Below are 15086 nucleotides of genomic sequence, written 5' to 3' on the forward strand. Positions count from 1 at the left end.
AGCAAGAAGAAGGGCAGCATCCCTTCATTCGCCATATTTAGCGTCGTCGTTGCTGTCGCTGTGGGCGGATGAAGAGAGCTCCTCGCGGGGCGTGCACACCGGACACTGCCGTTTCATGTCGTCCCAGCACGACCGGCAATACAGCGCTTTGCAGTCCGGCGTGGGGCACACGTAGGACTCGGGCGTCTCCACTGCTTGGCACACCACGCAGCGCAGAGGCGTCAAGCGGTTCAGGAAAGGCCACCGGCGATACAGAGCGTCCACCATGTGGTGGCGCTGTTGGGAGATGAGGTGGGGATTGGTTAATGCCAGGTGGGCTGAGCAGAAAGGGTTGTCAGGGGCATTGGGCAGCTCTTAATGTATGAAGTCCCAAGGCCTGACAGTGCTATGTTGGAGGAAGCTGGGGTGGACAAGAAGATCCCTGGAGGGTGAGGGTGATGAGGAAGTTAAGTCTAAAGAGTCTTTTCCTCCATGGTGGAATTCGGAGCCTTGCGTGGCCAAACTCACTCCCCAAGGATGACCCGCAACAACTATCACGTACACCCGTGGAGACGCTTAAATTGATTCTTACAATGAGGCTTAGAAGGGAGTAGGGCAGGCAGATTATGGTAATTTACACCTTACAGGTGAGCTGGAGAGATGGTTCAGTGGTTAAGAACCCTGACTACTCCTCCAGAGGACACAGATTAAATCCCAGCACCCATCCACATAGTGCTAACTACTGTCTGTAACTTGAGTTCCAGGGGATCCAACAATCGTCTGACCTCCCCGGGCACTACCCACCCATGAGGGCACAGGCATATGTATAGGCAAAACACCCACACACAATAAATACAAGTTTTAATTAAGCCTTTTTAAAAATCTCAGAAAGATGTACTTCTCCTAAATCAAACCTGGCAGGAAACAAATCCCAAAGCCTGTCATTTGCTGTCATTTCACTCTGTGTCTTGCTTTCCGAACACCTTCCTCACAGTAGCCAGGAATCTATCTCTGGCCACTGCCTAAGAAATCCTAGGGGCCTCGATGCCTGCCAGATAAGAGCAGATGTGGGCGTGCCCTTCAGAGCTCTCTGGGGTCTGTTTCTTTCAAACCTTGATCTGGCCCCCTAGTTCCTGCCACATTCATGCATTTCACTTTTCCCTTAGCTTAGCCTCTGGCCTTGGCATCCCCTTTGGTCTCTCCAGTTTTTTCACACCCCTTTCCTTCAGTTTAGAACGTGTGTCCCTCCTACTTCATCTAGCCGTTCAATTTCAGTTTACTTCAGGACCAGGCCAAGGAATCCCAACCCACTGATAACATGTTCATGTGTGTGTACCATGGGGTATGTGTAGCAATCAGAGATTGGCTTGTGGGAGTCCCTCCTTCCACCAGGTGGATGGAACTGAACTCAGGTCATCAGGGTTGGTAACTCAGCAATAGAGTTCATGCCTTCTGTTCCATCCCCAGCACCCCTTGGTGTGTACTTGCTCAGGCGTGTGTGTGTGTGTGTGTGTGTGTGTGTGTGTGTGTGTGTTACCATCTCTCTTTCCAGTGAGAGAGCTGCTGTCGTTTGATAGGCAAACTGGAATATTGTAACTACTGAACAAATGAAGAAGTCTTAAAAAGAGAAAGCAAGGCCCAGCAGTTGAGTAGGGTCACACTGCAGGGATGGAGCCAGATTCAAACCCAGGCTTCTCTGGTAGCCAAGCAGAAGAATGACCTCACAGACCTGTCTACACTCCTCTCTGCTCTTCTGATGGAAAAGCAGACACAGGACCACAGGCTCCTACGGCTTCAGAAAGCATGGGCTCAAACCTGCTTCTGATCTGTGTTCTCCAAAGACTCCGTGTCCCCTCCTGAAGCCTACTGGCCCCTGACCACCTGCCTCCTCTCCGTTTTCCGGAACCACCTTGGGCTTGTCTCCGGTCTCTTTCTGATGGTGTCATTGCTGCCCTACAAACAGATCTCACTTCTGCTTTCTGCTGCTTCTTAAAGGCCCGTGCATGTTTCAAGCTGTGCTGAGTAACGAGTTTCAGAGACAGACATAACCCTGACCTACCCTGCATCTGCCAGGCCCACTCAGCTCCAATGGGCCTGGGACACCGAGGCGTACCAAAAAGGATGTCCCTTCTCTGCGAGCCTTCGGACCCTGTGGAGGGCTGGCAGGCTCACTAGGGATTATACTTACTGGAGCCACCTGCTGCCGTGCCCGACGAATAATGGCAGCCCTCCTCAGTTTAGTGAAAGCTGATCTCTTCCTCAGTAACTCGTTGTAGAGGAACAGAACCCGCTTCTTCTCTCGCTGAAGGGTTGGGTGGGAAGCAAGAAGAACCATGATAGTGATAGAGCAGGGGAGGACACAGGGCTGGCAGGGGGTTGTATGTGTGTGTGTGTGTGTGTGTGTGTGTGTGTGTGTTTAGGGGCGGACTTGTCTGCCAGTTCACCTTGGGGAAGTAGAAGGCTGTAATGACTCTCCGGAGTCGGTAACCATAGGCCTGAGCTAGGCAGAGACCCATAAGTAGCAAGGTTGGCAGTGAAGCTCTGAAGTAGTCACTGGCATTCATGCCAATGGGTTGGGGCAGGCAGGCTGGGGGGGAAAGGCAATCAGCAGCAATTGTCAGTGCGAAGTCGCTCTCCCTACCCCAGTAAGAACAGGGTGGACTTCCAGTTTAACTCCCCTGTCTCCTCTTCTCCATCTTGCATAGGTTCTCTGTAAATACCATAGCTACTTATCTGTCCCCCTGACCCACCATTACCACCTCTGGAAAGCTGCCTGATTTCAATTTAATTGTGGCAGAAAGGTCTACTGGACAGGAAGCAAGACCTGAGCGCTCTGGCAACCATTTTCCTCTGCTCCAAGCTCGCCTGGGCTCTGATCTTTCCAGTTCAAGCATGCCAGAGCTCTTCTCTCCACTTGTAAAATCTGATCTTCAGTCCTACCCTATTCTGATTGCTCGCTAGCCCTGGATTCCCTCGGCATCGCTCACGCAAGTTGTTGGTTTCCACAACTGTATCTGAGGAGGTGTTCAGAGCTCCGATGGTTCTTCGAAGAAGCTTGGCAAGAATGGAGTTTCCTTGAACGATTATCTCCAGTTTGTGACTGCCTGGTTAGAGTGGAGAATGGGTAAGAGCTGGAAGTAGAGGGCTGAGGTTTTTCTTGGGAGACAGAGGGAGAGGATGCAGAAAAGGGAGGGAGAGGTATGGGAGACAGGAGGGGGTTGCCACTCGGGCTGGGGCCTGGGCCCAGGCTCACTGCGGAAGGAGTACTGTAGAAAAGAGTGGTGCCGGATGGTGTCGAAGATAGAGAAGAGCACCCGGTCGATCCCAAACAGCACAATCAACAGGAGCAGAACAGGCAGTGTCTCTATGAGCTCCCTTATCTGTAGGGAGCCCAGGGAGGTAGAGTTGGGTACCACACTCAGAGTGCCACCAACAAGTTGCCACTCACTGTGAGACCCACTTCCCATCCCAGTCTCACCACATTGCTCTTTTCCGAAGCCTGGATAGCGGCGTAAAAGGGAAAGATAACAGTTCTCTTTTCTGCCTTGCGGAGTGGCAACAGACTCTGTTTGCCCTGGGGAAAAAAGTTCAGAGGGCTCGCTGCTGTTTCAAAGGTCCCAGGTTCAGTTCCAACACCCACTGCTGGTCATGCACATGGCACACATACAGAAAAACGGGCATACACCCATAAAAATATTTTAAGTATCTTTATAGATAAAAGCACTAAGGGCCCTCATTCTCTGGGAATATGAAGCCATACAAGTCTCAGTAGGGCAACCTCAATGGCTGGGTTGAGTTCCCTCACCAGCTTCTTCCTGCGTGCATCAATCTGACGGAAGTAGGTGCTGATGTAGATGTTGTCAAAGCGGATGTCCCTGTTGTAGTTATCCATGTAGAAGAAGGCTCTGTGGATGGAAAGGCAGGGCTGTCTCCAACGTTCCGCATCAGTGTCTCCCCGTCCACACCCAACAACGGGCTTCTTTTAGACATAGTCATCAGATCAACTGGCATTCAGCGAGCATCCCTGTGTCTGAAGCCTAGGCCAGGTGACCTGAAGGAAGAAGATTCCCCCCTGCCTTCTGTTTGTGCAGTAGATGTCTACCTATGAGATTGCTGAGACCCGACAGAGGAAGACATGGGCAGTCTGTGACCTAGGGGCAGATGTTTGTCTTTCAGGAAGAATGGGATAGATGCACTGAATCAGACAAGGCTCCAGATTGCAGGAGTCACTCTGTACTATGGCTTCCATATTTGTTTGGTTTCTGTTGTTGTTGATTTTTGAGACAAGGTCTCACAACATTGCCCTGGCTTGCCTTGAACTTACAGACATCTGCCTGTCTCTGCCTCTTGAGTGCTGGGACTAAAGATCTCCACCACGCTCCCCAGCTTCACCTGCTGTACACCTCAAACAAAACTCATATCCAGACACCTCCTGTCTTTCCAGCACACCCTGCCCTTTCCAACTTCCCTTGAGCTATGTGTGTGTGGAGAGATATGTATACATGTGTGAGTGTTCTCTGTGTAGTTCTCAAAGTCCCATATAATAATACTTCCTTCCTAAGGAAAAAATTCTAATTGGGAAAACATGTTAAAACTGTAGAAATATATTAAACTGCAAAATAGGAAACATAAATCCCACTTTTAAAGAACTGGGAAGTCTTCCGAAAATGCAAAGATAGCCTGGAGCGCCCCCTTGTGGAGAGACCTATCACTGCAGTATTGGGTTTGCTGGAGATATCCCTTCCCCCCAGCTCTGTCCTGTTTCTGAGTGATCTCACCCAGGTTGAAAGTCTGGCAGCGACTTTAGACTCTCCCTTCCCGCTCCAAGCTTGGCTTTCAGAACAGCTGTGTCTTTCCATTTGAGGCCATCTTCCTGCCCTGCCCCACTCTCTCCACACTCCCTAACCTCTGACCTAGCCTGGCCTCTGCCCCTGTGTCCCCACCCTCTTCCCCCCCCCCCCCACCGCCGCATTCATCTTGTGGCTACCTTCCTGTTCAGGACCTTCCTGCAGAGCTTCCCAAACTCTTCTAGCCAAGTCACCCTCAGTTCAGCCCTTCCACCCAGCCACTGCCCGGTGAGCTTCAGAGCACCTACCACTGGTCCTTTCACAGATCCTTCCTGCAGCCTTCTGGAGCTTAGCTATGGCCACCCCAGCGGAACCTCCTCATCTCCCACACCTGTCCCTACAGCCGCCAGTCCATCCTACGGCCCTTGAGCCATCTGTGTTTTGTGAGTGTCTTTTTCACCACCTCAACTAGATGAGGAGTGTCTCCAGGGTAGCAATATGGTATATTCACCTTTGTCCCTCCACGGGGCCCCGGCTACCTAATCATTCACTTGGAGCTACTCTAGCCTGAAGAACAGGGACAGACAGCAAGGGTCCCTGTAGCCATCCTTGTCTATCTCCTGCCCAGCCCAGATACTGGAGGGTGAAGGAAAGAGTCCAGAAGTCAGTGGGAGAACCTGATCACAGTGAGGGCCAGGGCAGGCAGCCCCAAGTGGACACCAGGGCTGGGTAGGGTTGCGGACTTTGTTCTAAATGGAAGGAAAGCAGCTGCCAACACAGCAGGCAGGAGAGAATGAAAGCAAGAGTAGGCGATAAAAATGGCACAAAGTCGGAGCCAAGGGGAATATGAAGGGCAAGGGGGGAAAAACAGTCTACAGTCAAAGCTAAATGTGTGTGTGGGAAAGCCAGTGTTAGGATGGGTGTCGGAAGGAGGCAGATAAATTAAGACGATTGCTTTTTTTTAAGACAGTAGGAACAGGGTAATATCTCTTCTTACAAAATGTCCACATGCCATTAGCCCTGAAAACAGGCAAATCGGAGTCAGATTCCAAATGAGGGGTGTCGGTTCTGCATCTCTTATACCAGGGCTCCCATCCCCGGGGTGGGGGAAGGGGCAACAGGTGGGCCCAGTGACTCACGCGCGGAAGATCAGGAGGAAGGTGCAGGATAGGAGCGCGTGCAGGAGCGCCACAGCCCACTGCAGGCGGGCTTCCTGCTGGCGAACGTAGTCCCGCACCTCGACGCTCATGTGTTCCCAGTTCACGTCGTCGGCACCCACCAATGAAGACTGCTTCTCTTCCTGGGAAGCGAACATGCACACAGCCTGCTACAGTCTCGCCACACCCCAGCAGCCTCTCCATGACATTATTTCCACTGGCATCCTACCTAAGCCCCTGATTCTCCGGGGACCCCCAGGAGCTGCCCCTTCACTTGCTTACCTGTGACAATCTGGTTTCCTGCACCCACATCAGTTGACACCATCTCGTGCCTGGCTATCCATCCATCTCCAAGCTGGACGTGTATGTTCCACACTCAGACACCTCCTCCCTCTCTCCTGCCCTCCTTCCTTCCTCCCCCCCTGCTCTCTATCTGCACCCCTCCCTCTTCCGTACCTCGGCCTCCTACCTTCATCTCAACATTGGCTGAAAATTCTCCATTCAGACCATGAATAGAGGTGTTGACCGAGTCATAGGTTTGCCCAAAGTTCCCTTCCACGGGGATGCGTTGGTAACACCAGTTGTCCATTACTGGTGGACAGTGGGGTTGAGTCAGGCCCAGCTGCTCTCCCTTGAGCCTCTTTAGGAGTTTCTGCCCTTGACTTCCCATGGTACCCACTCCTCCGTCCTCTACTAGCCCTGGGTTCTCCCACCGGGCAATATGGCCCGATGCTTCTCTCCCATTTTTACATCTGTCTTTAACTGTACCGAACACTAATCATGGTATCCAGCATTTCTGGAGCAGTTCCTCTGGGTACCACTTTTGTGAGGACCTGGCATACATCAGCCCATTAAGTTTCAAAACCCTTACGGGGATGAGAACTATTATTATCTCAGTCTTTCCAGTAGAGAGGTGGGAAGCAGAGCTGGAATGCATCTTCACTGCAGAGCTATCAGTAGGGAGTGAACTCATGTAGCCACAGCACCCACACCTGCCTGTAATCCTGCCTTCTACCTATCGTGGTCCCCAGAATTCATCTTTAACCCACGGGACCCTTCCCCATCACCCTGCTACTAACCCCTGCCGATGTTACAGAAGAACTTGAACAACATTGGCACGCAGATCAGGTGGCTCACCAGTGGGATCCCGATGCGTCTTAAACACTGTACAAACTTTTTATCAAACCAGCGGTAGCAGCTGTGTATGCCCCTATTTATTATATCTATAGCAAAAAGACAGAGGTGTCTGGGCTTCTGGGTTTGCGATGCTCTGGCCTAGAGCCTGGCCCCGAAGTCTGCCCCACTCCTGCCCTGCCCAGGAACCTCACTGGTGCAGCGTAGCTTGGTCTTCAACTCATACTTTATCTGTGTGAACAGAGAGGGTCGTTTTCTGGAGGTGCCCATGGTTCTGTCATCGGATGTGTAGCCCATGTCATTCTTCACCTGGTCATCCAGATGCTCAAAAGAGGTGGAGACGTCCTCAACCTCTGTTTTCAATGTTTCTTTGCTGCGCTGGGGTTAGGAAGGTAGGAGGGAGCAGGAGAGGTGGGATTACAGACTCTGCTTCTCACTTTGTCTTCTGGCGATGTTCTTACCCTCGCCTACAGGGCTGGAGGCCTGGGGCAAAGCCTCCTGCCAGGTCCCTCACACGCTCAGTAGCCTTTCCACACTCCTCAGACCCTCAGCTTTTCCTTGGGCCTCTTTCTTACTGCTCAGTGTTCCCTGTGAACACCGCCTTTCAGTGCTCATCTCCCATAGCACCATGGTCTCCCCTCCCCAATCCTCATCTCTTTAATATTCCCACCCCACCCCACCCCAGCGGATAGCCCCTGAACATCCCATTCTCTTCAAAAGTCAATATTCCCAATGTCCCAGCATTCTAGTTCAGCTGCAGAACTGAGCGAGTCCTGCCCATGAGGGTATCTGGAAATATGCAGGTATATATATGTCCCTATGGTATGTTGACCTCTTGGCTTTTAACACCCCAGGATCAGGAAGGGTTCTGCAGTGTTTGGCAATAGTGGGACAAATATACAAGGAACATCATTACTAGGAGACCATAGATCCAGGGCCATGTTCCCAGACCAACCCAACTCAGCCCTGGGGATAGGGACTGTACAGTGTCCTGACCAGCATATTCTTGAACATGGCCCACAAGGGGGCTGTGGAGACTCGCCAGGCGGCTTTGGTGTTGTTGATCTGCAGCTCAACGGTGCAGCCCAGGGATGCTATCACCTCATTGATGTTGTACTGTAGATTGGCCGCGGGCCCTAGCAGAAGAGGCCCAGTAGGTCACCTTCCTGCAGAATCAGTCCCCTCTTAGAGCCACCCCTAGCACCTTCTCTGCATGCAGACATGCAGACCACCTACTAGACCATAGGCCACCTTCTGGGGCTGTGTAATGATAGGCTTGAGCAAATCTATGAGAGATCACCTTCGACCCTTGTCTTTTCGGCCCCATAAATTAAGGAGGTGAAGATGTGGAGAGATGCTCTCTGAGAAATGCAGCAAGTTCGAATGCACACACACTTTCTCCTCGCTCAGCAATATGGCTCCCACTGGGTTGGTCTGCCCAGGGTCACTGGTTTGGTATCACCACCTGGTACTCTGCGGCAGCCACTCCTCACCTTTATAGACAGCAGCCAAAGCATATCCCATGGCAAAGAGTCTGCCTTCTTTGCCCAGCATCTTGGGTATCACCAGGAGACTGGCACAGCGGATGTGAGGGGAGGTCCCCCAGCCTATGGCCCCCAAGCCTATTGGGAGACCAAAGACATGGGAAATGAAGTCAGGAGACAGCCTTGAATCACATTTATCAGGCATTCACCCATCCCAGCCTTCTCCCGGATCTATTCTGCCTCATCTCCAATCACACCTGCTCTGATAGACTTCTCAGGCCTCATTCATTCATTCATTCATTCATTCATCTCCCAGCCATTTATAGAGCTCAACTGTGTGTCTGTCTCTCCATGGTCCTGGGGAGATGCTGAGGAATGGAAAAGTCACAGCTACATGTGTGTGCATACCTGTGAGTATGCATGTCGGTGTCAGGCTGGATGCCATATTTATGTTAAGCAATGAGGAAGCCAAGCAGGCAAAGAAGACATTGAGAAAATGGGCACTGGTGGAAAAGGTGGTCAGAGGAGCAGTGTCCTACCTGGACATTCACAGTGCTCTGACACCCACAGCACTCAAGTCCCCATCCTTCCCATGTGGTAGCCTTTAATCATGTGTGGCAGTTGGTTGGTTACAGCAGAGGCACATGTAGTCTCTGCATGGAGGCAGCGAGCTCCAGGAAGCTCATAATCCAGAGAGAAAGACAGACATGTAAACAGATGACTAGTGCAGGACAGACGTGCTCAGTGCACCAGGGAGGGGCTTATGGAGAGAGCTGTGGAGCCAAGGAGGGTGTGGGTATTTCTGCAGGGAGGGGTGGGGCTGGGAAGGCTGGACAAAGGAGATGATGTGTCAGCTGGGCCTGGGAGATGAGTAACTGTTGTTAGGAGACACAGATGGCAGTCCAGGACAAAGGAACAGCATGAGCTAATCAGGGTACAAGACGATCCCCGTGTAGATGGAGTCTTTGCCTAATGATGGCCAGAGCAAACCCCAAATACTTAGACTCCCACCGTTTCCACTGTCCTCCCACAGTCCCCGTGATCGCTCACTGGGACTAGAGCCTACTGTTGCAATGCTAGGGTCCAACCCTGCACGTGAGAAGTGCCTACTGTTGAACTCCACCCCTAGCTCCTGGACTGAAACTTCCCTTGTTGATTTATTTTTTTAGGATTTATTTTTTATATATAAGTACACTGTAGCTGTCTTCAGACACACCAGAAGAGGGCATCAGATCTCATTACAGATGGTTGTGAGCCGCCTTGTGGGTGCTGGGAATTGAACCCAGGTTCTCTGGAAGAACAGCCAGTGCTCTTAACCACTGAGCCATCTTTGCAGCGTGGACTGAAACTTTCTAACTCATCTTCATACTTCCTCACTACCTTCCTTGTCAGAGGCCATGATGATCTTATAAAAAGCAGAATTCAGATCATGGCCCTTCCCTTCTTCAATTCTGACATTCTATTACACTTGGTGGATAGACTCCAAACCATTAGATATGCTTGAAAGACTCTGGTGATCAGCTCCTCCCACTTTCACTGTGATCCTAGGCCACTGAGTCTTTGCCCATAAGTCCACAGGGCCCTGGCTGGTCCCTGTTTCTCACCAGGTCTTCAAGTTGCTGTCACCCTGTGCCCTGTCAGCTGCACTCCTCCCCCATGGCTCCACCTAGACATACAGGTTTGTGGCAGACCCTGGATGCCACCCAGCAGTTTTTTTTTTTTTTTTCCTTCTGCCTTCTCACTTGTTAACACAACTTGGATTTTGTTCAAGAACAATAGTCTGGTTCTGCCCTGGTCCCTGAGGGTTGAGTCTGGGTTTGCCTAAACCAATCTATGCATTACAGGTCAGGGAAAGAAACTTCTGTAGTCTTGGCCTTCCTGTGAGACAATAACTGAGAGACAGACAGACCTACTGTTTTTTTTTTTTTTTTTTGGTTTGTTTGTTTTTGGATTTTTGTTTTGTTTTGTTTTGTTTTTGCCCCAAGAGCTCTCTTAGCTTCACACATAGGGGGAAACAAGTCTTTTACTTTTACCCAGCCAGTTTGTAGAAGGGGAGGAGGGCTGGATCATTATATTTGCCAACATTAAGTAGGTAAATACTTTTAAATGGAGAAATCTGGGTCTGGTGTCACATGCCTATCACCTCAAGAGCTCAAAAGGCTGAGGCAGGAGGATAGAAAAGTTTAAGGCCGGGGCTGGAGAGATGGTTCAGTGGTTAAGAGCTCTGACTGCTCTTCTAGAGGTCCTGAGTTCAAATCCTAGCAACCACATGGTGGCTCACAACCACCTGTAATGAAATCTGATGCCCTCTTCTGGTGTGTTTGAAGACAACTAGAGTGTATATATATATAATAAATAAATCTCTTTAAAAAAGAAAAAGAAAAATTTAAGGCCTACTTGGTCTGGGGAACATGTTCATAGTCAGCCTGATCAACTTCATGAGACGCGCTCAAAAAGTAAAAAGGACTAGGGATGTGGCCCAGTTGATAGAGCGCTTGCCTGACCTGACACTCATGGTACCCTGGATTTGATCCCTAGCACCAAAACTAAGCCAACCCCAAACCTAGGTGTCATGGTAGTATATGTCTTTAATATTAGCACTAAGAGGTAGAGGCCGGAGAAACAAAAGTTCAAGGCCATCTGTGAGTCCCTGCCCAAAAAGGAGATGGGGAAGAGAGGGAGGGGGAGGGAGAAGGAGGGAGAGGAGGAGGGCTGGGTATGGCGGTGTATGCCTTTAACATCAGAATTTGAGAGGCAGGCTCAGAGATAAGATCTCTGTGAGTTCAAGCCCACCGTGGTTTACATAGCTTCAGGATAGTCGCAGCTACAAGAGCAATCATTTAATTAATAAAAATAAACCAGAAATGTGAATGTTCTGGAAGTGAAGGGTAACCTTTAGTGTCGGCAGGCACTGGAGAACAGTATGAGGATAGGACATCATAGGTCAAGTCCAGACCCTCTAGGGACTATCTGGGGGAGGGACCCTGCCTGGTTCCTCGTGGGCTAGATTCCAGCAGAACTGTAGCAGCTGGTCGGGTTGCTCCAGGCCCTGTCCTATGTCGGTTCCAGAGTGTGCAACTTCTCTCTAGGGAAGAGGGCAACTACAAAGTACATAGCAATTTCTGAAGCCAGCAGGCCTGAGGCTCTCCATCTACAAGGATGGCCTACTGGGAATGGGGTGGATGCAGATCTCAAAGGAGGAGCCTACGGTTGGCTCACAGAAGCTCTGGGGCTCCATCAGAGTACCCCCCACCCCCAGAACCTGCCATGCCAAGGGCACTGATGAAGAATTATAACAGCATCAGTGACTTAAAACTTCGGCCCCTCCCCATCATAAAAAATAATAAAGATTTTTTTTTGCCCCTTTTCTTTCAATTCTTCCTCTCCCCTTTCTGACATTAGAAGAAACAGAAAAGAAGCCTGTAACTCTAGCACTTGTGAGGTGAGGACAAGGAGGATCAGGAGTTCAAACCCAGCCTAGGCTACCTGAGACCTTGTCTAGGTGGGGTACAGGGTACAGGGTAGGGTGGTGGGCTGAGTAGGGGTTGGGAGGAGAGGCCAGAGGGAGTAGTGTAGCTATTGATAAATTGTCCTTACTCCAGTAAATAATTTTCTATCCATGTTTGCTCAAGAAAATCTAATCAAACACAGTAGGTCATACACAGAATGGAGCCGTAGAAGGACTTATTGGGAAGAAAGGCTTCAGAGGTGGGGCAGGGTGAGGGAAGGAAAGGCGGGGTTTAAAAGACTGAAATTCACTCCAGTCCCTGGTGGTGCACGCCTTTACTCCCAGCACTCAGAGGGCAGAGGCAGGTGGATCTCTGTGAGTTCCAGGACAGCCAGGGCTACACAGAAAAACCCTGCTTGGAAAAGAAAAAGAAAAAGGTGGGGGGGGGGCTACATTTATTATATACCTATATGATACTATCAGAGAATGCTTCAAAATGAGGCAGGGAGCAAAGCTACTCTAGAAAAACAAAGGAAGGAGTAGAAGAGAAGCCACACCTTCTTTTCACTGCAGAACCATGGGTTAAGGGGCAGACGGAAGTGGAGGCAGATTGGAGCAGCAAAGAGAGGTGACATTCTAGAAGTGCTGATGTGGAGTAGACGTGATTCTTAGCCCCTTAAAATAAGCCCTAACTCGTCAACACACCTGAGGCTTGTACATGTGTGAGCAAAAGGTCACCCACAAAACAGGAACGCAGAGGTCAGACAAGAAAACAATGTTGTGGGCAGGAGAGATGGCCCAGTGGTTAAGAGCACTGACTGCTCTTCCAGAGGTCCTGAGTTCAAATCCCAGCAACCACATGGTGGCTCACAACCATCTGTAATGAGATCTGATGCCCTCTTCTGGTGTGTCTGAAGACAGCTACAGTGTGCTTAATATAATAATAAATAATGATTTTAATAAAATAATAAATAAATAAATAAGTGTTGTAGTCTTGGCCTTATGACCAAAGACTTTGTGTGTTCAATAAGCTAGTGACATTAATTCCATCCCCCTGGGTCGGGACAGACTTAGTAAAGTCAGTCACCGTAAAGAGAGATGGGAAATGCTGGCTGGCGAGTTTTCCTGGTTCCTGATCAGGGGGCAGGAGAGACACATTTCTTCTCTGGTTTTTTGAGACCGATGCAGACAGATGTGATACCTGCAATTGTGGCAGGTATTTTGTAACCTAAAAACTCTAGCCAGGGTTATTACTTGTCAACCCAGACTGGCCTGGAACATACTGTATAGGTCAGGTAATCTTGAATTTATGGCAATCCTCCTGCCTTAGCCTTATAAGTTTTGGGCTTGTAGGTGTGAGCCACAGCACCTAGATTCATCTGATTTTTTTTAATTTTGTTTTTGTTTTTGTTTTTTTTTTTTGAGACAGGGCTTCTTTGTGTAGTCATGGCTGGCTGTCTTAGAACCAGCTCTGCAGACCAGGCTGGCCTGTAACTCACATAGCTTTTTGGTTTTGGATTTTTTTTTTTTAATGTAAACTCCAAAAATGCCTGGTGCTTGTCAATTTTATTTACTTCTGAATCCTCAGCTAATAAGGAAGGAAGGAGGGGATGAATGAATGAACGAATGAATGAATGAACTGGGTTACTTAATAAGAAGTGTGCTGCAGTGGTCAACAGAGCAGGATATCAGGTGTAGGTGTTGGCCTATGCTGTGTGGGCAGTGGGACTCTAGGACTTATTGAAGGCAGGGGTTGGGAACTTCTCTCCTCTGAGCTTCTTTACTAATGTGTAAGGGGAGGCTAATGCTGTGGACTTGGGGACACGGAAGGAGCAAACTCCAGTTTCCCCCAGGCCCCCTAACAGCTTTCCCCACTACTAACCTGTCATGCTATATAATGCCACCACCTTCTGCTCCTCATAAATGTTCATGGGGTTCACCAAGAACTGAAAGAGACCTGAAGGAACAGGGTGAAGGCAAAGGTCAACTGACAGTTCCAGCCCTGCCCCAACCCTGCCCTTCCTCTCCCATACTTGCCTATGGCCAGGAGCCCACCAGTGCCTGCTCCTAGCAGGAAAGCCGTTGCTGGAAACTCCCCTGGTCGGCGCCATAGGAACCGGTTCCAGGAAACTGGAAGACCCCAGTGTAATAGCCCCTGTATGACTGAAGCGGGGACAGTTCAGTTCATAGCCTCTTCTGGCTGAATGAAGTTCACTAAGGTTAACACTTTATTTTTGTGTGTGAGTATATGTGTGCCTGAGTTTATGTGCATCATGTTTATGTGGGTGGTCAAAGGGGGCCCCTGGAGCCTTTGTTACAGGCAGTTGTAAACTGCTTGATGTGGGTATTGGATCAGGTTCTCTGAGAGAGCGGTAAATGCACTTACCATTGAGCCATCTCTCCAGCCCTCAAAGTTTGAGGGTCTTGAAACCCTCCCCACCCAAACTATACACTTAGTTTACGTATATGAGTGCTCTGGCTGCATGTATGTTCAGAGAAGGCATTAAGATTTCATTATATAGGGTTGTGAGCTGCCGTGCGGGTATCCGGAGCTGAACTCGGGACCTCTGGAAATGCAGCCAGTATGCTCTTCACCGCTGGGCCATTATCTCTCCAGCCCCAAGCTTTGAGATTTTGAAAGGATCACACACTGGGGAATCCTGGTGACAGAAATGTGGAGCACACTAGGAGGAAGGCTACTGAGGAATAAGGCCGGAGTGGCGGAGAAGAGAAGAGGGCCGGACTGAGGGAGGACAGGAGGATGGAGGAGAGAGGACAAGAGGCATCTGGGGGATGCTCGAAAGAAGCGGGCATCTGAGGGCTGTCTCACTGGTGTGGGGCCGTTTCCTTTGTTGTCCTCCTGTGCTGTACTGACGCTGTGTAATATCCTGTAGCTTATTCTTGAGAAGCTCTTTTATCCCAGAAATCTTTTCATAGATTCCCAGGCTGTGAAGTGTTGAGAGGAAGGACATGCTGCCTGTGTCCTTGCTTCACACACAGCCTGTGTCCTTCCACTCCTCAGCTCCGTGAGCCCTCAGAACAACGGGTAGTGGGTTCTGAGACACGCCCATGGTACAAAGCTGCAGAACCTCAGAAC

At 50.0% G+C, this 15086-nt stretch overlaps 1 protein-coding gene across 1 annotated transcript; it reads right to left on the reverse strand.

The window, feature by feature from the left end:
* Positions 1–24: 24 nt before the first annotated feature.
* DCST1 (DC-STAMP domain containing 1) lies at positions 25–14961 on the reverse strand (the record flags this gene model as incomplete). The annotated part of the gene is made up of 16 exons (XM_080915959.1): positions 25–276; positions 2168–2281; positions 2424–2566; positions 2967–3083; positions 3233–3359; positions 3458–3553; positions 3785–3884; positions 5906–6066; positions 6393–6514; positions 7003–7146; positions 7252–7435; positions 8054–8193; positions 8551–8679; positions 13872–13946; positions 14027–14152; positions 14820–14961. The coding sequence occupies 16 exons, from the start codon at positions 14959–14961 to the stop codon at positions 25–27; spliced, it is 2172 nt and encodes a 723-aa protein (XP_080772085.1).
* Between the last annotated feature and the right edge of the window lie 125 nt (positions 14962–15086).

The sequence above is a fragment of the Micromys minutus genome (genome assembly GCF_963924665.1).
Source record: "Micromys minutus genome assembly, chromosome: 4".
In the NCBI taxonomy this organism is placed as follows: Eukaryota; Metazoa; Chordata; class Mammalia; order Rodentia; family Muridae; genus Micromys; species Micromys minutus.